Genomic DNA, 21,061 nt, shown 5'->3' on the forward strand with positions numbered 1-21,061 from the left:
TAATTTCGCTGTATCCATGCAAATGCTTCTTATTTTGCTTTTTCCTATTAAAAGAACTTCCAAACGTAAAAGCGTGGCGCCATCTGGTGGCCACTTGGTCACAGTACACCCTGTTAACGTGGAAGGTTTCCGGTGTTATGGCGACCACCGGCATCATCGCTGCTTCAGTCAGAGACAGCAGGCTGTGCATTTAGGTAAAGCGGTTCCTAACCAACGCATTGTTAGATTTATTGAGATAACCAGTGGTGGTTATTACTTGTGGTTGTAGTTGTGACTGTGTCATAGAAATATATCTCATCTTTTCTGTCTTCTTGCGTTGCATTCACGGCACGGCAAAACTTCACATTATAAGGGTCTTCTCGCTTTGTTATGAACCAGAGCTAGATGTTAGCTATTTCGACGTTTTTATTTGAGCTTGTTAAACGTATCTGCTGCTTCCCGACGAAGAAATCACTTAAGTTATGCCTTATTGTCGCTACATCTGTGTTGTGAATATTTATTTATATTTACAATGTTTTACTGAATGCTCTGTGCGGTTCGCAAAGTTTTAAGTTAATTTTATTCAATATTACCAGTCGAAGTAAAGCTAGCTACAAGTAACATAAAAGGTAGGCGTTGAAAATAAAGTCGTGTTTCTCTCTGCATTCACTGCAGAAGAAAATGACAGTAAGACGACACATTTTTCACTTCTGTAAGATAGGCACAGTGCCTGGGAATGAATATACTTAATTTCGTCGTGTTATGGACGGAAACGTCAATGTGTTTTATTTTAGTTTCATTTAAAAAAATATGCAAAACGACTAGAAAGAAGCAGGTAAGAACTGAACAGAAAATTTGGCGTGGTTTTCAAATAAACCTCCTGAGCCCTGACTTAGAAGTTTGTAGAATCACCGTTTGCTCCATTTGCAGCACCAAGTCCTTTGGGGTTACGTCTTTACCAGTTTTCTACAATTACATAGTCAAAATTCACATTTATTTTGTTTGCAAAATCAGCACAGTCACATTGGTAAATAAGAAGCATGTAATCTTGGTGTGTAAAGCTGGCTATATTAATTTTTTTTTTATATTTTACAATACTGGAGTAAACGTACTGTATTATCTTTCACTACTGGCTTCCTTAGTGTTACTGAACCATGTAAGCTTTTTCCACCCATTGTTTTAAAATATGCAGTATAAACAGTTTCTTATTTTCCCCTTCCTTCAGATATGAAACTGATTCATAGCTATTGTGGGGAAATACAATGAGCTTGCTGCTCTACCAAAGGTTGCACTATAATTTCGAAGACATCAGTCATTGACTTTGGAAGGGAAACACTTCATTGGCTCAAGGCTGTAAAAGCACCAACAAAGTCTGGACTTTTAACCAACTAGATTGGATCGTAAAAAATGACTTTTGTGTCACTGTGGCTTCTGACTTTCCCCCTTCTGCTCCAGCACCAGGAATCGTAGCTCCTTTGGACCCTTAAGTCTTTGTTGTGGTTGCTCAGACAAGAGTCGGAAAAAGGTCAGCGTTATTTCCTGCAACAACAGGACCTGTCCTTGCGCAGAGATCAGATCCGCCTGGAGCCACGTTCCCACACGCTTGCCTGTGCCCACATGCTCCTGCTCTGTGATGTGTTACTCTCCCTAACCGAGATCATAAGGTGCAAGTCTGAGTGTGTCTTTCCTATTCTCACAGAGCGAGCTGTGAACACAGGCAGCCGTTTCATATGTCTGCCTGTCCTTCTGACTATGCTGCTCTTGGTAGCGCTGGGCATAGTTTTCCTTCCCCCCGCCGCGGTCAACATTGTGACGGCTGAGGTCACCGACCACAACCCGGCCTCACCCCTGCTGAACTACAGCAGGATCTCCTTGCCGCCGGAGCACATACCCTATTTTCTCAGCAACAACAAGAAGGTCGCCAAGTTATGCCGCCAGGACCCACTCTGCCCTTTTAAAGTAAGATATGGTCTTCTGTTTTTCAGGCTCTGGCACATCAAGAACATTTTTTTATTTGTGTTTGTGTGGCATTCTACGTTTTGCCCAGTGCTGTGAAAAAATGTGTTCTTCTTTAACAGATTTCCTCTGTTTTTGGCTTCTTTGTCTCACCTAAATGTTTCAGATTATCAGTCGAGCTTTAATTAATTTAATACAGATTTTATATTCAGTTAAGTTTACCCACAGTTTTATTTGCCGTCGTCATTTTGGCGATTTATTTTACAGTAAATAAGGATTTATTTTGTATGATGAATGAATTATGTTTTTCCACAGTGTTTCAAATGTAACATCTTTCCAAATGTTAAATTAAGTAACGCTGTGCATTTATCCCATTTGTTTGGGATTTGATATTAATATACACTTTGTGTATATTATTTATCATCATGTTTAGTTTGAGTTTTATGTAACACATTTCCTATTCTATTCTATTCTGTTTTCACTTAGGGACAGTTTCCTTGTGCTACCATATAGATTAGCTAATTACCTACCTTCATGTTTTCACCTCATATTTTTCTTGTTCTGTAGTTTAAAATTAATTCACAGGATGATCTGCTGTATTTCACCAGCAAATTTCCTGAAACTTCTTTTCGTTTAATCTCTCTTTGGTGGAGTGATGGATAGATAGAGCCTCTGTAGAGTAAACACTTTGTTTCCTTTGTAACAGGATGCTTTGCGGAATCCGTCGCTCTGTTGGGGCTACGAGAAAAACTGCGACGCAGAGAAACGCTTCAGCTATCCTGTCTGCACCAAGGTTAACTCCGGATGGTAACTGTTCCCAAGATCTCATTCACCAAATCGCATTTGATTCCTCAGTAGAATTGTTATTTTAAGCTCAGCATGTTCCTCACGCACATTGCTGGCTGCGCTTTCCCCCTCATCTGCCTAAATCTTGAATGTGTCAGGGCCCGTTCGCTGGACGCAGCCCAGGAGCTTTTCTGGAAGCAGGCTGATTTTGGTTACGTCAAGGAGCGACTCTCTGAACTCAAAACACTCTGCAAGGCCGGCGAGCCGGTACGTCCGCTCATTTCCTCAGTTCTCACGAGCTTTCTGAGTCAACAGGAAAAAACAGCGAGTCCAAAGAAAACAGACTCACTGTTCAACAAAAATGTAAAGACAATCGGGCAGGAGTATTTTTTGCTGTCGCTAAATAAGTCAGATGGACAAGGGTTACCTTGAGAGACGATCCTCCCTCCCAAACTCTGATAGATGCTTCGTGAAAGTCAATTAAACGTGATTCATTTTCATGGCGCTTTATTTCCCCAGGGAGACTCGTCATTAAAATGCAGCAGTCACGCAAGGTTCTGCAGGGCAACGAATCTGTACCTGGACTTGCGAAATCCACGCAGAAGTCACGAGAGGTCGGTGGCGTTTAGAAACCGTTTCCCTTCCCCTAATAAAAGTGACCCGAATCTCGACCGTCTTCGCTGTCCAGGTATGACGAGGACTTTATCCGTACGGGGGAGATTGGTGGGCACTGCAAACTGAACAAGCAAGCGCTGGCAGCTGAAGGAGATCACAAGAGTCCTCTGCAGTCCTGGTGAGCGCCAGTCCGTTCACACACGCAAAGCAAACATTTCCTGTAGCGCTTTGGTCTGTAGAAATGAGCTTGCAGTGTTTTTTTTGTTTTTTTGTTTTTTTTAAAGTGATAAATGTGCAGATCCCGAATAAGCCTTGAATTAAAACTTTTACACATTATTCTTTAATTAAAGAAAAATGTACACTTGACAAATGAATATAGAAGGAATCACAGTAGAAAAAACAATAACAATTCCTTTAGCAGCTTTCTGCTTTTTTCAGTCAAACATACAAACGGTGTTTACGAGAATGGAGTCGGTTTCACTGCGTCTTAAAAACTTAGAATCATATTTTATCGGTGCAAAACTTCAAAGTTTTATACAAATGAAGACCTGAAAAATACAATTTACCTTTATATTAATATCCCTTCACTCTGGTGCCCTTAATAAAACCTAATTATTCAATGGAGGCCATTGGTGTGTAAAATAATCCCAGTTTAAATCCAGATGTCCCATAAATCCATGATGGAACAGTTTGGCACAACTGCAGACTTACCAAGACGGGCCGGCCAGCCAGGGCTTTAATCAGAGAAGCAGCTAAGAGGCTCACACCGAGATCAACGGCTCAGGTAGCAACTGGACCAACAGGAGGTCAGTCGGGCAACTACACAAATCGTGTCTTCACCCGGTCTGACCACACTTGGTCAGATCAAAAGGTTCGGTCTGTAGACGTGCAGAGCTGCTAGAGACGTACAAAAACATCTGCAGGAAAAGGGGGCTGAATACAAATTAAACCCCCACGTATTGGATTTTTCATTCACATTACAACAATGTATTATTTTTTTTCCTTCCAGCTTCTAATTACGTTGCTAGGTCACAAAAATCCCCAATAAAAAACAGACGTTTGTGGTTCCCGTGTGGAAAAATGTGAAGAAAATCAAGTAATATTAATACTTTTTTCAGCAGACAGAGTGTCGTGGAAAAAAAAGGATTTCGAGTCACAACTGCAAAGTGCACAAAGACCTTTTAGTGCAATCTTTGTGCAACCTATAAGATCGATTTTTGACAATTGTTTTTCTCTTCAGCTGCCAAATATGAAATGAGGTCCTGAGGGCTCAACACAGTTCCTCTGTCAGTATGCTCAGACTGCAGGGACATTATGCATATGCTCATCATTTCACTATTTTATAATCAATTGCAGTGCAATGCATCACAGAAATGTCCCTTTTTTATTGCTGCGTGTCAGGTGTCTCCTTTTAACCTCACACATGCATCATCTGCATCATAACATACTGACTTGATACATTTTCTTCCGAGTTATGCTTCTTTTTCTTCTCCTTTAGACAACTGCCATACCTTATTCACCAGAGTACACAAAGTTTCCCTTAGACACTACATTTCATGTTGAATCCGTGTTTGTGGCCTCCGTTCACAACGTCATTATTTATTAGTTATTTTCCCACGAAAGACTGACGACTGAAAGCCATCCAGAATGTCAGACTCTGTGCCCGTTTTTACATCCTACATGTCTTGGGATTTTTCACGTACAGCTCTTTGCAACTTTGTCCTCAAAAAGCGCTTTGTAAATAAATTACATTCATTAATTTGGTTACACAAACACAACCCAGATGGTTGCAGAAATGTTGACTGCACACAGCTGTCCACTGAGGGACCTGGAGAATCCTCCCGAACTAGAATACATAGAATAGATGTCAAAATTTACGACCTGCAGGCTTCAAGGTTGAGCATTTGGGCCAAGAGATGTCCAACCATGAATAGTCTGTGGTTTAACAGTGTGCATGTAGGGAGTTCATGTACATTTTAAACATTTTAACACCATACCCATAATGATCGCTGTGGCCTGAGGAAAGTTTCATAATGTAACTCCTTTTTTTATGTGTTAACACACCCACACATAAAATAACTGTTCCCTGACCGGGAATCGAACCCGGGCCGCGGCGGTGAGAGCGCCGAATCCTAACCACTAGACCACCAGGGACCTGAAAGGGTTTATGTGGTGGCCCATCACACGCTCAGTGCTACTCTAAGGCTTTCATTGATTTTTATTGGTAAAGTGCCTTGAGACATTTGTAGTTGACACTATATATAAATAAACTGAACTGAAGTGAACATAGTGGGAATCCTCAGTGTAACAGAGGCAGTTCTGGATTAAAACAGTTTAGAGAACTTATGAATACAGTCACTACATCCATTATCATGAATTATGAAATAAGTTTTCATAATTTTCAGAATTTCCACAGCATGTAGTTTTCAAATTGTATTTTTTTTTATTTAAAGATGAAAGTAAAATTCTGTAAAAAAAATAAATAAAAAGTCTCTAAAAAATAAGTAAAATAATAGGCAGCAATCCTCTTTCCGTACATTGACTCTTTATAGACACACAGTTTCACTTATCCTATTTATTAGTGTGTCCATAATAAAACTATTTATTTATCATGTAAGAAAGAGGAAGCCAGTAGGAAATCTACACACAAATTAAGAAGAAAAGAATCGAGCCAGCCAGGAGTCGAACCTAGAATCTTCTGATCCGTAGTCAGACGCGTTATCCATTGCGCCACTGGCCCTCATGTTAAAGCTCTGCCTCCACAGAGCATTTAAAGGCCGCGTGACTGAGCATGTGCTTCTCACAGGAGGGGGAGGGGATTTCAGGCACACTGACTCACAGCTCACATAACAAAGGACCTGTGGTTTCCCGAAACCCTAAACACGTTTTAATTTCTGTAAGACTGACTTTTGCTCATGAAATGCCATGTAAAAGTAATTTTATTCTCTCTTTTTTGCTTCCGGCCTGCAAGCCTGTCCTTATATTTTAGACGGTTTAGACATGATGACTATGAAATTATTTTTTTTTAAGTAAACCCTTTATGACTTCTCTTTTGTACAAAGTGCCTGGCAAAAGCATTCATACCTCTTAAACATTTTTTATTTCAATGTGTTTAGTCAGATTCTTTTGAAGTAGGGCACATTTGTGAAGTGAAATGACACTCATTTTCTTACAAGCTAAAAAGTGTGGCAGGAATAATTCTTGCCACAAGAATTGTGGCAAGAAGTGTTGTCCTTGATGGCAAGCCTCTGCTCTTTCTTCCCAATGAAAGATTCAACTTTCACTGCAATTATAGCTGCCAGTGTTATGTGGTGTGTCTCTAATAGCTCTGCACATTTAGAGTGAAATTCTATTCAGTTCTCACAGAATATGTCAGGCTGAGCCATTCTAACACAAGCATGCTTGCAGTATTTTTTAAAATGTACTTTTTTGAGCCTTATATTATTTCTGCTTCACAGAGCACCCTTCCCTTATGATTCCCCCGCTCAGCTCCTTTAGACTAGCCAGCAGCAATTAGCACACACCTGGAGGAACTGCCCCTCTGCTGAGCTCATTATATGAGCTACTTCTCATTGCCATGCTGGTAAAAACGAGACAGCGGACCTATTTCAAGGCATTAAATTAGGAAGTAAAATTTCTTTTATGTCATATTTGATATACATAGCATTTTATAATTATGCTGTAAAATGGTACTATGTGCCTAGAAAATACATATACATGATTGTTCCCCTTTGAACTAAACCATCCCATTGTAGCTCTGGCTCTATTAGTCTTGTCCTTCTGGATCAAGCCTCTACTCAGTCTCAAGTTTTTTGCAGCAGGTTTTCTTTTCTATGTTTAATTTCCACTTATGTGGCCAATATTCCCACAGTGTGATTCTTTTACATATTTGTCTTTTTTTTTCTTTTCACAAATACAACATAAAAAGTGCAGAATGATGATGATCAAAGTTCATAACGTTTTTGTAGGTACGCTGAACTACAGACGTACTCTGAGCTGAACTTCCGTCCCGTGGAAGATGGCCACTGTGACATCATTATAGAAAAACCAACAGTTTTCATGAAGCTTGACGCAGGTGAGTCACTAATTGATTCACATTCAGCTCTAGTTATGTAAACAAGCCAAGTAAAGATGTCTCAGATGTGCGTTTACATTGTGTTGGCAATCATTTGAACTAAATTGACGTGCTTGTTGCCTTCCTTTTTGGAGAGTTCAGAGCATTGTTTATTCGTTGTTTTCTTGCCCAAAAGAACAAAAAAAAAAAAACAGTTTCTTCGTCATTATAAAAACCCTTATAGTGTTTTTTGTTGTTGTTCTAACAGGGGTGAACATGTACCACCACTTCTGTGACTTTGTGAACCTCTACATCTCTCAGCACATTAACAACTCCATGAGCTCGGATATCAACATTGTCATGTGGGACACGGTGAGTACCAGTGGCTTCTCTTTACCATTTCATGAGGGATGAAAGTTTGATTTCAAATGTACACCATTATTTTTAGGGTTAAAAAGCAATTTGTGGCTTTAGTTGGCACAAATGAAGACAATTAAGTCCAGGAATATTGAGCTGGCAATTTGTTCTAAGAAAATCTAAATGGTTTTCATCGTCCGTAGCATGTTAAAGTTAAGCAAAGGGTTTTTGCCCTGGTTAATACGTGTGTTTTTTAGGGTACATGTGTTTTTAGGAATGGCTAGAAGTATAATAGTGTTTAACAATACAAGGTATACAAGAGTAATCAAAAGTCTCAAAATATTTTGGAAACGTAGGGAAGACTGAACCTGGAGAGTGAGTTAATCCCAGCTCAGTATAGGTATGTAAAAATGTGGATTATGGTAAAATCTGTGTAATTTAAGAACTGAAAACTCACTTTGGAAAGTAATTAGATTTTGACCTGTGAAATATGTTTTAACCTTAGAATTTAGATTAATTTTTTTCTGTTTGTTTTAATCATCTGTGCTTATGTTTTTTTTATTTTATTCCAGAGTTATTATGGTTATGGTGATCTGTTCAGTGAAACTTGGCAGGCCTTCACAGACTATGACATCATCCACCTGAAGACGTATGACTCTAAAAGAGTGAGTCTGACCAAGTTTTGGTGCAGATTTGTTCTTTTTTTTTTTTTTTTCAAAAGAAAATATTAAATATTTACTGATTGTGACTGAAAGTTTATAGAGTAGAATTACAATTTGCATTTGAATACATACAGTATTCTTTGTATACCAAAATGTAATCACGCCCCATAAAGTAAATGTGTAATAACTACAGAGTTTATGCAAAAACATACTCCACATTAATCGAAATACAGCAAAACTCTCCAGAACTTTGTAATTATTTTTGCCTTTTTTTTTTTGCATGGAATTTTGCAATATATTTTCCTCATTAAACCTCTTCCAAAATCTACTTACTGAAGAAAAAAACAGATTGGACACACAAACATTTTTATTCTTTAAATAATTTAAATAACTCAGTTTTTGTTGCTCACCATTTCGGTCACGGACCAATTTTTTTATAACTATTTATGCAGAAAATTTTTCAACAATCTCAAAGTTAAGCGTTGGCGTGCAAAATTTGGAAAATGTGGAAATCTGTTGATTTTGTGTGAATTTCCACAACTTAAGAATCACAACAAACTGGAGCGACTGAAAACTATCAGTAATCAGTAATCTTTAAAAGTACAACTAGGAATCAGTAATTAACATTTATATAAATAAATCAGCTGTGTGAAGCTGACACCCCACCCACGTCAAAAAATTCAGCAAATAGTCTGAATGGTTAGTGCTCCGTTTGTGCAGGTTTGTGCCGTTAAAATTTTCGTTTGTGCAGTTTTGGTTTCTGAGATATTAAAAATTATTTTTTAGGTCATCTAGAGTTCACCATCACCCCATATCGCTCCAAAACAAACCAAAGTGGGCTATTTCGTTAGTGCTCCGTTTGTGCAGGTTTGTGCCGTTGAAATTTTCGTTTGTGCAGCTTTCGTCTTTGAGATATTTAAAAGTTATAATTTTGGCCGATGACGTCACCGTCACCCCATCTTGCGCCAAAACAAACCAAAGTGGGCTAGTTCGTTAGTGCTCCGTTTGTGCAGGTTTGTGCCGTTAAAATTTTCGTTTGTGCAGCTTTTGTTTTCGAGATATTAAAAGTTATAATTTTGGCCGATGACGTCACCGTCACCCTATCATGTTCCAAACCAAAGTGGGCTACTTCTTTTAATTCTTCAGATTTTCAGCTGTTGTACAATGTGTACCTTTTGTTTTGAACTTCAATAAAGACTTAGAACAAGAAAAAATGTGTCTCATTTCAAGTAATGTTTCAAGATAGCAATGTTTTCTCACGAACGTAGCGTTCTCTCCACAATAATTGAATCCTGCTAATAAAGGACATGCAGCCCTGACCCTAACGTAATGTGTATAACTTGTTCAACTGTGCTTTGATTTCGGAGGTGGTCTGAACAATTATATTCACATTGTTGACGTACTGTCTGCTGATTATGCAGAAAACGTGTAAAAAATATACATTAGCCTATAACGGTTCAAAAAATAGAAGAAAAAAAATCCACAGCCAATTTGCTAGTTGCTTGAGCAAAGTTTTTGCAGAGTAAAACGGAAATGTGTCATTGGTTCAAAGTTCATCCAAGTAATGTACTTAATATTTAGTAAATATATTTTCAATGCAACGACTTTCATTTCATCCAATTACTTACATTAAATGTGTATGGGCTTCAAGGATTTTGAAAAGCTCCACATGTTTTGCGAACTTTGACATAGTTCTCACACAACTGGGATTGGCTCCACCGACACTGTAGTGAGCCCTCTCCCCCACCACCTCCGATCTTGTTTTGGCGGCAGAGCAAGTGTAATTTTTATTTTAAAATTATAACTTTTAATATCTCGAAAACAAAAGCTGCACAAACGACACTTTTAACTGCACAAACCTGCACAAACGAAGCACTAACGAACTAGCCCACTTTGGTTTGTTTTGGAACATGATGGGGTGACGGTGACGTCATCGGCCAAAATTATAACTTTTAATATCTCGAAAACAAAAGCTGCACAAACGACAGTTTTAACTGCACAAACCTGCACAAACGAAGCACTAACGAACTAGCCCACTTTGGTTTGTTTTGGCGCAAGATGGGGTGACGGTGAACTCTAGATGACCTAAAAAATAATTTTTAATATCTCAAAGACAAAAGCTGCACAAACGAAAAATTCAACGGCACAAACCTGCACAAACGGAGCACTAACGAACTAGCCCACTTTGGTTTGTTTTGGAGCGATATGGGGTGACGGTGACGTCATCGGCCAAAATTATAACTTTTAATATCTCAAAGACGAAAGCTGCACAAACGAAAATTTCAACGGCACAAACCTGCACAAACGGAGCACTAACGAACTAGCTCACTTTGGTTTGTTTTGGAGCGATATGGGGTGATGGTGAACTCTAGATGACCTAAAAAATAATTTTTAAAATCTCAGAAACCAAAACTGCACAAACGAAAATTTTAACGGCACAAACCTGCACAAACGGAGCACTAACCATTCAGACTATTTGCTGAATTTTTTGACGTGGGTGGGGTGTCAGCTTCACACAGCTAAATAAATCATCTAAAAAGAAAGCATTAAAATACTCAAGTTTGCATTGCATGTATTCTAATAACAGTATTAATATTTCTCTGCCATGCCTTATTGATGGATTTCCGAACCCGTACAGGTGTGCTTTAAAGATTCCTTCTTCTCCCTTCTTCCAAGAATGAGATACGGTCTCTTCTACAACACACCTCTAGTAAGTTACCCTTCATGGATATGCAGCTGAAAACTGATACTGACATACGCTACAAAAAGACATTGTTTTTTCTCTCACTCTCTTCATTTTTTTAGGATCACCAGAATTTTCTTTACTTTATTCACAGAGTTGCATCCATGAATGAATTGAGGCCTACTTTTGTTATATTTACGTCTTTTTGTTTGATATTCTGAAAATTCTGTTTTTTTGGGGGCGTTGGGGGTTTACTTACAAATACATCGATAATTTTTTTTTTTTTTTATATTTGCTGTGGCTGCAGTAGAACTTCACATTTTAAATCCAAGTCTTCCAATAATTAATATTGCTGACCACTTGGCGATGTTGTTTGAACAGCCTAGAGCCATTTTACCTCACATTTGCTGTAAATGTACTTTACGCAGTTTGATTTCATGCTGAATATTCTGGGCATTGGACACTTTTATGATTATCATCATTACTATTATTATTATTCATTGGTCTGTCTCCGGCACAAGCACAACAATATTAGGTTCAGTCAGAAACTTGCAATTTGCGTCAAATATTTATGTAATATATTCAAACCATCAGCAGGTTCCGTGTGCTCGGGTTATTTAAATGATAATTCCAAGGAGATCACTATAAAGATGATAGCATATAAATATGTGTTGTCCTGCGGTTCCAGCCTTGAGGTGTGAAATATTGCTAGGTCAGCCTCAAGCTGAAGCTGATTGCCCCTGCAGCATATGTCATGTTTTTATTCATGTGTTCACATTTAGAAATACTCTGCAGGAGAGTGTGCATGAAATTCTAAGACTTGTGTCAAGTGGATGGTCTCATGTGAAATTCATTTCACAGAGACAGGAATGTACGTTGCTAAATGTATTTATGTGGTTAGATGTAAAAGAGCCTTAATTCTAAAGCGATTCAAACTATTGATTTTGAGGATATTAAAAGTGAATGTCATGCGAGTGAACAGGTTTGTCTTCTGCCGATTGCAGGTCACTGATTGCCACACTGAAGGGATGTTTAGAGCGTTTTCTCAGCACGTCCTGCATCGGCTTAACATCCCGCAAAACGGACCAAAGGTAGGCGGGGGCTTTATCTGAAAAAAATAATTTCTTTCTGAGATATGCGTAGGCCCTTTTTCATTAGGGCCTACAATTAAAACAAGCAAAATCTAAAGCAAAGCGTGTAATCTCACCAGTGAACAGGAGCTCCTGTATTGTGCCTTGGGTTATGTTGCTCTACTATTCTTTCTATACCTTCTAATCACCTAATTCTTAATAATTTTGTGAGAACCTAAACCTAAATGGATGCTCTCTAAAATATTTGCATGCCTTCATAGATGATAAATAAAGGTAGACGACTTATTGAAAGAAGAGGGAAACCCAGAAATCCTTCTGCCCAACTCCGTATGTGGCAAGACAATCTCTGGCTTTATGGGGTATAAAGTCTGTCCATTTACCTCTTTGGATTTGGAGGACAAGAAGCTCAACTAAGTGATTTAACTCCTTTAAATTAAGGCTTATTCTAGCCGTCTTGCAGATGAAGCTCACTTGAATTCTCCAGAGTTGTAGATTTCGTCCTTTTGGTCCTGCGATCCCAGCCGCATGCTCTGAAAGCTTGTACGATGTGACTGACAGATCATCATTCTGCACTTTATGACCATAAAGTGTTTTTTTTTTCTTTTTTTTCTTGTTGCAGGACAATGATCTGAAAGGGTCTAATGATGAGTTCACTGACTCTAATCAGCTGTACTGCCAGGAAGGATTAGTACATATGGATCTATGGCCCTATTTGCTTCTAAAACCCAGCGTGCATATTGAGCAGCTCTGAGTTTCCAAGTTTTAAGGAATGATTTCATGAGGATTTCTAATGGAAAATATCTCTATCGCTTGCAATTGAGACCTGAAATGTCTTTTGATCATGTGGGGTCCTGGATTCTGTTGACCTTGTCATTGCTGTGATTAACACATCAGCTCTGCCGTGTTAAAAGAGCAAAGACTTCACAGCTATAGTTACACAGTTGGGGCACAATCCTCTCTTCATCCTCTAATCTGTAACTCTGCAGAACTCAAAAGATCTTTATGGTGTCCAATTTAAAGCGATCAGATCTTTGTGACCAGAAAATCATGTTAACCTCCTCCGTTCTTTGTATCAGCTCATGGGTTATTCATAGCCGTCACCAAAAATATGATAAAAGTCTGTTAAGGGAGACATCGGTCTGTTGCTGATAACAGACCAGGAACTGAAATAAATGACCTCTCTGGTCCAAACCCTTTCTGGACTTTTCATCTTTCATCGCCAGATTAATGGTGTCAAGAAGTTACTCAAACTGTTGCTCGTCTCTTTTAAGCCGTCTTCGTTCTCCTCAACCATCCTCTCTTCTTATCTCCCCTTATCGTAATTGCTGTACTGTGTTTTCGCTTTCCCCTCAGTCAAAGGTGAGATTAAGAATTTCTGAAAAAGTCCATCCATCCATCCATAGGCTGGTGCCTGTCCCTATCAGTCATTGGGTGAGAGGAAAAGAAGCTGAACCAAGTGATGTAACTCCCTGCTCTAACTAAGGCAGAGTCTGTCCACCTTAGAGATGAAGCTCACTTGACTTCTCCAGTCGTAGACTTCGTCCTTTTGCTCCTGCGATCCCAACTGCATGCTCTGAAAGCACATGCATTGTGTCGAATCCTTTGGTCAGCTTGTCCATGCGATTGACAGATCATCATTTCTTGTTGCACTGAAATTAAAGCAATGTTTTCTTCCACGAAATGGGCGATCAAAGGTGTCCACACTTTTGCAACCAGATTTTTTAAAAAAGTATTTCTTCCTTTTTTACCTTTAACAGATTTGTTTTGTTTTCAGGTGTACATAGAATCATATTATATTATGATTATATATTATATAAACTTGGAATTTTACCACCTTTGAGAGCCACGTAATATTAGTGCATAAGGTCTACCTGTTCATCATGAACAAAAGGTGGCAGTATAGACTAAAGAAACAAAAGGACTCACTGGAGACTGCTCTCTGCATTTAGAGATGACTCCTAGAGCGCTTCCAGAAAGCAGACCCTGCTTACTCTGTTTAAAATCAGACATGAGAACTTTGAATTATCAACTACTTTCCCATCAGCCCATCTTTTCTGGCCTTAGCTGATGGGTTATTGGTTTCGTCTCTGTTTTCAGGCGGGGCGTGTTCGTGTCACCCTGCTGGCGCGCAGCACAGAATACAGACGGATCCGAAACCAAGTGGAAGTGAGTTCACCACCGCCTTCCGTCTTCCTTTTTATCTCTGTTGCTCCTATTTCTCTTCATTGTCTTTTTGCTTCTCTCTCTGCCCTTTACTTAAACAACTCTTCCACTCTGTCATTGATTTGCTGCCCAACTCCATTAAGTGGCTGTTTAAAATCTCACTTGTGATAAAACAGTACAAAAAGGCTTGTGATTTATGTTGCGGCCGTTTGCTCACATCCTTCTCTTGCTCTCGCAGCTGGTCAGTGCCCTCAAGACTGTTCCCCTGCTGGAGGTCAGTGTGGTGGACTACAAATACAAGTGAGTTTCTGAGCGCTGCTTGGCGTTGCTTTGTTTGACTGTAGCTGAAAGTTTCCCGCTGTAGACCAGCGGCCCTCAAACGGCGGCTCGCGGTCAACATCCAGAATAAGACATACATTTAGTTTTGTTTTAGTAAGCATTTCAATGATTAAATCCCTGAGTTCTTTGAGTCACCTTGAAATTGCACTTTTCACCCTTTTTAGGCTTTTATATTCATTTTTAAAACATTGTTTAAACCCCCTCCTCATATCCGTTGTCAGTTTTTTGCAGACGTTTCTTGTCTAAGTATGTAAATTTGGATATTTAACGTCTTGAAATCGGGGCTCTGTCTCTTTAAGAAACTCTTGATCTCTCCGAAACTCCGCCTTCAGGAAAAACGGCGCTCCTCTATTAACCCTGAGAAGTAGCTCATATAATGAGCTCAGCTGATGTGCAGTTCCATCGGTTGTTTGCTAATTGCTGCTGGCTAGTCTGAAGGAGCTGAGTGGGCGGGTTATAGAGGAGGGGTGATCTGTAACACAGAAGCTTCAAAGCTTGGAAACTGCAGCTCTGAGGTGGAGCTGCGTCTCGAAGGCGGAGCTAGGTCCACCCAGGCGTTTTGCACAGCCGAATGGTTGGAGATGAAAAGATTCCTCAAATATGCATGAAAGTATATTTTTGATGAGGAAATTACATTCTAACATAATGTCAAGTTCAAAATACTCAATTTCACATAATAACGCTCTTTTAAAATGACATTGTGTCTCCATATGTTTATTGTTTTGAGTGAAAAGAAACTTCTGAACATGAGAGTGTTTCAAATGAACCTTTGGCTATTTGAAAAGTGTCTTTGTGGACCGTCAAGGTGTGAGTAGACGTTGTTCCTGACGTTGAGGTGGACATTTGTGGAAATCCTTGTGCGTCTTTCAGGGATGTTCCTTTCCTGGAGCAGCTGAGACTCACCCATAACTCGGACATCTTCATCGGGATGCACGGCGCCGGACTCACGCACCTCCTCTTCCTCCCTGACTGGGCTGTCATCTTCGAGCTGTGAGCGACGTTTCTGTTCCGATTTTACCGCCTGTGTGAGTGAATGTCAGTCGGGCTTCCGGTTCGGCAGCATCCTCTTCCAACCGCTCGGTGTTTGACTGTGAAGTAGCGCCTAATTAATCAGCCGCTCATCACACCTGGCGAGCCTAGGCAGACAAAGTGTGTGTGTTTGGATGTGTGTGGTAGCTTAAGTGGCTTTTTTTTATAATCATGCATGGCACGAGGGAGTGAAGCATGATGGGCGATGAAGAATAGAAGACTGAGGGAAAGAGAGAGGCGTGGCGGAGAGAACAAGAGCTGAGTGTAGGCGTCTGTCTCTTTTTCAGATATAACTGTCAGGATGAGAGCTGCTATCGAGATTTGGCTCGCCTGCGGGGGATTCGATATGTGACTTGGCAGAAAATGGACAAAGTTCTCCCCCAGGACAAGGTAGGGGAAACTCCGGCACGAGCTGCTGCACTTCGACTTCATTTCCCCCTACATCGCACGTCGATGCGACTTTACAGTGTCTCTTAAAAGTATACCTCTTGGAACAACTGCAAACTTCAATCTGTTTTATTGGGATTCTGTGAAGTAGGCCAACACAAAGAAGTGCATAATTGGTGAAGTTGTGAATGATGCATTGTTTTTTTTTTAAATGCTTAGCAAGTCATCTGAAAAATGGGGTGTGTGTGTTTGATTGAACTGCTGAGTCAAAGTTCTTTCCAACCACATTTAGCTGTAATTGAAGCTGCGAATGTTGTTTTTTTTGGTAGAAAGTGGAACTTTACACACCTTTCTGTAGCAGTGGAAAACTGAAAACTAGACAACTGATCATTTCTTGTAACTCTTTCACTAAGACTAGATTTCGCAGGTAAGCCCAACCTTATTCATGCCCCTGGCAAGTTTAGATTTAAGGTTATATTAGTTCAACCTGTAGGTTTTTGATAGGAAATAAAAAAGCCTCTCTCAAAAGATGTTAAAACTATTTTGACAGATTATATACTTAAAAGATGCCGTTTCAATTTACATTTCAATAAAAAATGTTGAAAATAATTTATATTCTTCTCAATAGCCAGTGGAACAGTCGAGCCTTTGTGGTAAGTGATGAGCAGCTTTTTCTTGTTTCCACTGGTATTTTGACAATTTATCTTTGATGATGGGTTCACAGTTTTTTAATCTTTAGCTCCCTCCACAGATTTAAGTTGTGTTTCTGGCTGGGCCTTTGAAAGAAGTTAACATTAAAATTCAAAGATTATTTTAAAATTAAATCGGTAACACTTTATTTGACGGGGTGTGCATGAGACTGACATGACACTGTCATATGCATGACATGTTATAAACAGTTATAAACATGTTATGAACATGAAGGAGTCTTCATGAATGTTTGCGACTGGTGTCATGAAGTGTCATTTGGCAAATAATGACACTTTTAATGCAAAGTTGACAATTTTAATGAACTTTTGATGCAAGTTTTAATGCAACTTTGCATTAAAAGTGTCGTTGTTTACTGAATGACTCTTCATGACAACAGTCGCAAACATTCATGAAGACTCCTTCATGTTCATAACAGATGTTATGTCATGTTTATGACCGTGTCATGTCACCCCGTCAAGTAAAGTGTTACCATTAAATCTTACAATGAATATGAATTCATGCCACACTTTTCAGATTTTTACTAGTCAAAAATCTTATTCCTCCCGACTCACAGTTCTTTGTGTTGGTAAAATCCCAGGAAAGTACATTGAATTTTGTGGTTTTAGGCTTAAAAACCAACAACAAAAAACCTCAAAATCTAAGAACAGGTTTGCAAAATATTATAGTAGTAGTGTACGTTTACAGTTCCAGCACACTAAACTTTTTTTGGCAGGTTGAAAACACAAACCCCCGCCCTGCTGTACTCTTCTATTAAACTTTTCTTTTGCTCCACGTCTTCTCTCATCCTCTACTAGGGCCATCATCCGACACTTGGGGACCATCCTAAGTTTACCAACTACTCCTTTGATGTGGAGGAGTTTATGCGCATCGTGCTGGAGGCGGCTGATTATGTCACCCGGCATCCCAAATGGCAGCGCGGCATCCGTCACGATGAACTCTGAAGCGTCTGACGCCTGCAGCGGAGGCCTTTACTTGAATTTCAAGCAGAGCGTGTTTTAAGGCCGTTGCTAAAAGTTACCTCACCGACCGGCAAAATCTCAGTCGCCACAGTGTTTCGTTCGCCGCCTCCAGTCTGCTGCTCCGACGGATCCGGATGAAAGAAAGAAGAACGGCGACAGCTCCGGTTTTTGAGTAGCTTCCTCTAGCCTTGTTAGTGTCGGATCAGTGAAAGGCTGCGTGGAGCTGAAGCAGCTGGAGAGCGATCAGACGTCCCCCCCATGTTTCTTCATTACTTCCGCAGCATCCACTTCATTCCACGTCGTCAAAGTCGGTAAATGAGCAGCTGTTTCGGCACGCCTACACGTGCGTCGTCCCGTCCGCTTCCATCAGCGTCACGTTGACGGGAGCCTCTCGAGGGCCGCTGACAATCATGGTACAGTTTTTGCGAGCGCAGCCGGCAGAAACCAGCCGAATGTCAAGGATAGTCGCAACACATGGAGTGAAACACTTCCCAAGTTACTTTTAAGTTTTCACTGCGCCACTAAAGCGTAAAAATACATACATTGTAATCTCAGATCAATTTTACGAAACACTATAGGTTTGTTTTTACATGCGGAGCCTTGTGAAAGAGTTCAACACCCCGAAATATTTCCACATTTTGTCACATTACAGCCACTTTCCACTGTATTTGACTTGTTTTTGTACTTGATAGAACTCAAAGTAGCGCATAGTTGTGAAGTGGACTAAACCGATTCTAAATATTGTCTAAATTTTGTTAGAGGTGACAATCTGATGCCCCTAAATACAAACCAGTGCACCCAATTTTCCTGCAGAGGCCCACGGCTCATGTGGAAGAACTTGTTGAATGGTGCATCCCACCAGAGAGGCGGTTCTACAAAGTATGAATTTGGGGGCCCATATACAAATGCAGACCACACTTCTCAGATTTTATTTGTAAAAAAAACAAAAAAACAAACCCATAAAGGCAGTTCTTCATTTTGGTTCCACTTTACAGTAATGAGCTACTTTATGCTAGTTTGTGACATGAACTCCCAGAAACTCGGACGTGAATGTGTAAAAATTTTAAGAGGTTTGTTTTCATTTGAAAGGCGCAACATGTGTGTGACATCCCAGTCTTCATTCATATTTTACTCTCGTTGTTTGGGTCCAGTTTCATGCAGCAACTGCGTCTTACTAAGTACACATGATTCAAATATTCTCATCGCTACGGTAACTCTAAAAGGTAAAGACAGACCAGGCAGCCTGGAGGGTAATTCTTTTTAAGTATCAGTGTTAATGTTTGAGTTTTGTAGTTAGTATTATTAAAGCAAATTCAATTATGTGTCACTAAAGTATAAAGTATTTTATACAGATTTGTGAGATTTTGTTTGTTTAACTTTGATTGTTACACATTTGTTTACATTTTTGTTTTAACTTTTATCACAATCATGGTTGAAGCTTTAGTCGTACATTTGATGCTGGTTGTTTTATGTTTTTAAACACCTTTCAGTCTCCAGATAGTGACATTATGAAGAGTCTGCTACGATCTGTAAGTTTTTCAACGCCCTTAGAGTGTTAATTGACATCATATATGATGATAATTAAGTTGAGGAAGAAGAAGAAAAAAAGAAGTACAACATGTGTGCAGTGTAATACAAAACAGAGTACTTTCATCTGTAGGCACAGTTTTGTTTTTTATTTATCAATGGTATTCCTGAACTAGCAGACAGTTTTGAATTCAAAAGCAGTGTGCTATTTTTGAAATAAATAATTCTTTTAAAATGCTGATGTGTGTGTGTGTGCTGTTGATGTTTTTGCGCAGATTAGGTGTAACATCAGAGATTTAATTCTTCTCAATTTAATCAGTCATCTTCTGAAGTCTGACCTTGCCGTGGAGGAACCGGAGCGTCCGTCTGTTCGGTTCCTGCTGATGCCATGCGGCTCTTCGCTACTGATTCCTTTAGTTTAGAGAGCCGGGTTGTAAAAAGAGGAAAAGAGCTCTTTCTTTGTTTTGATTGTCACCATTATATATATATATATATATATATATATATATATATATATATATATATATATATATATCTGAATAACCTCAAAAATCTGCTTGATTTAGAAATGGCATGTCAACGCCACATGAGGGCAGTGTAACACCACGCATGAGGCGAGACGTCAAGCCTGCGCTCTGGATTCGCTCCTGGCTGCTGGTGCAACGGAGGCGCCAGGAAATAAATAATTTACAGATACAACTGAGCAGGTAGTGTTTGATGAGTTGCATTTTCTTACTGTATAACAATTTCTTTTCTTTCTTTTTTTTTTTTTTTGTTTCTTGTTTTGCAGCGGACAGCGGAGCTCCTGTGCACTATTGACAGGGCGCCTAGCCCGTCTGGTTTGGACACCATTTCTGGCTCTGCTCAGGTTGACCTCGCATAAATGAAATACAGCTTCTTGAAGAAAAACACAAGAACCCAAGTATGTGTATGCTCAGTAACCCTGTCTGAGTGGATGATGCAACGCAAAAACCGACTACGGTCATATCTGCTCATAAAGGTGTGAGGGGGTTTGGCTTTTCTGCTCCTGAGAGCTCATGCTCGTCTCTAGCGTCAGATGCAGAATGTGCACACAAGTTAGTGATGTTGCTCCAACACGTTTTCATCTGAACAAACAGGAGTCACATTCTCTGCCTGAAGCCTCGGCTCGACGTTCTATAGATACTTACTTTTTATGGTTGTTGCATTTAGTCGTGTTGTAGATAAGGTCTTAAACAGATAAGCAGAAAATTTTCCTGCAACTCAAAACCAGTTTGGTTGTCAAACCTCTTGCCTTATTTTCCCACTGACATTGTTTTGATTGCCTAAAAGTGACCTTAGAGTTGTCTGTTTTTGCAATTTTCCAACACGACGATATAACGTCTCGTTGTTGAACTCTGTGGTTGAACGTTTGCTCCCGCATCTCTAACCTTTGTAGGCGTCAAGCTGTTCTTTTCATTTCAGTGAAGTAAAGAGAATGGCTTCCTACGTCTTAAAAAAGGAGACCTTTTATTGACACACTGCAGTGCACTTTAATGTAAATGTTTTCTCACTAAAAAACATGTTCAATGGCACAAAAAGCACTATAATAATGCACCAACTACTTTCCAGTTTAAAATGTTCCAAAAATATTGGAATTTGTTTGTTAAAAATGTATCATTGCGAGATCAGACTCACCGAAAAAACACACTTCTGTTTGTTTTCATGTATTGGTATGTATTCACACACTTAGTAAAAAAAAAACGCATTTCAAATCTGTTAAACTGAGATTTACAAAGGCACAT

The 21,061-nt window shown here is 39.5% G+C and overlaps 1 protein-coding gene and 2 non-coding genes across 4 annotated transcripts; 1 reads left to right on the forward strand and 2 right to left on the reverse strand.

Annotated features, from left to right (window-relative positions):
* Positions 1-125: 125 nt before the first annotated feature.
* On the forward strand, positions 126-19,537 carry eogt (EGF domain-specific O-linked N-acetylglucosamine (GlcNAc) transferase). Of its 2 annotated transcripts, XM_014967349.2 has the most exons (16): positions 126-194; positions 1,679-1,938; positions 2,642-2,742; positions 2,880-2,988; positions 3,241-3,335; positions 3,410-3,514; positions 7,305-7,411; positions 7,659-7,762; positions 8,320-8,412; positions 11,048-11,119; positions 12,097-12,183; positions 14,281-14,349; positions 14,585-14,646; positions 15,556-15,675; positions 16,002-16,104; positions 17,607-19,537. In XM_014967349.2, exons 2-16 carry the CDS (start codon positions 1,732-1,734, stop codon positions 17,751-17,753), a joined length of 1,581 nt encoding a protein of 526 aa, XP_014822835.2. In that variant the 5' UTR covers positions 126-194; positions 1,679-1,731; the 3' UTR covers positions 17,754-19,537. The 2 variants fall into 2 exon arrangements, with proteins under 2 accessions (XP_014822835.2, XP_087861551.1); XM_088005425.1 differs by lacking the exon at positions 126-194 and having other exon boundaries at positions 685-1,938.
* On the reverse strand, positions 5,419-5,490 carry trnae-cuc (transfer RNA glutamic acid (anticodon CUC)). The gene has a single exon. It is a non-coding gene; the product is annotated as a tRNA-Glu (tRNA).
* On the reverse strand, positions 6,004-6,076 carry trnar-acg (transfer RNA arginine (anticodon ACG)). The gene has a single exon. It is a non-coding gene; the product is annotated as a tRNA-Arg (tRNA).
* Positions 19,538-21,061: the final 1,524 nt, after the last annotated feature.

The sequence above is a fragment of the Poecilia mexicana genome, unplaced genomic scaffold (assembly GCF_051168715.1).
Source record: "Poecilia mexicana isolate PSO_F unplaced genomic scaffold, ASM5116871v1 scaffold_5, whole genome shotgun sequence".
Taxonomy (NCBI): Eukaryota; Metazoa; Chordata; class Actinopteri; order Cyprinodontiformes; family Poeciliidae; genus Poecilia; species Poecilia mexicana.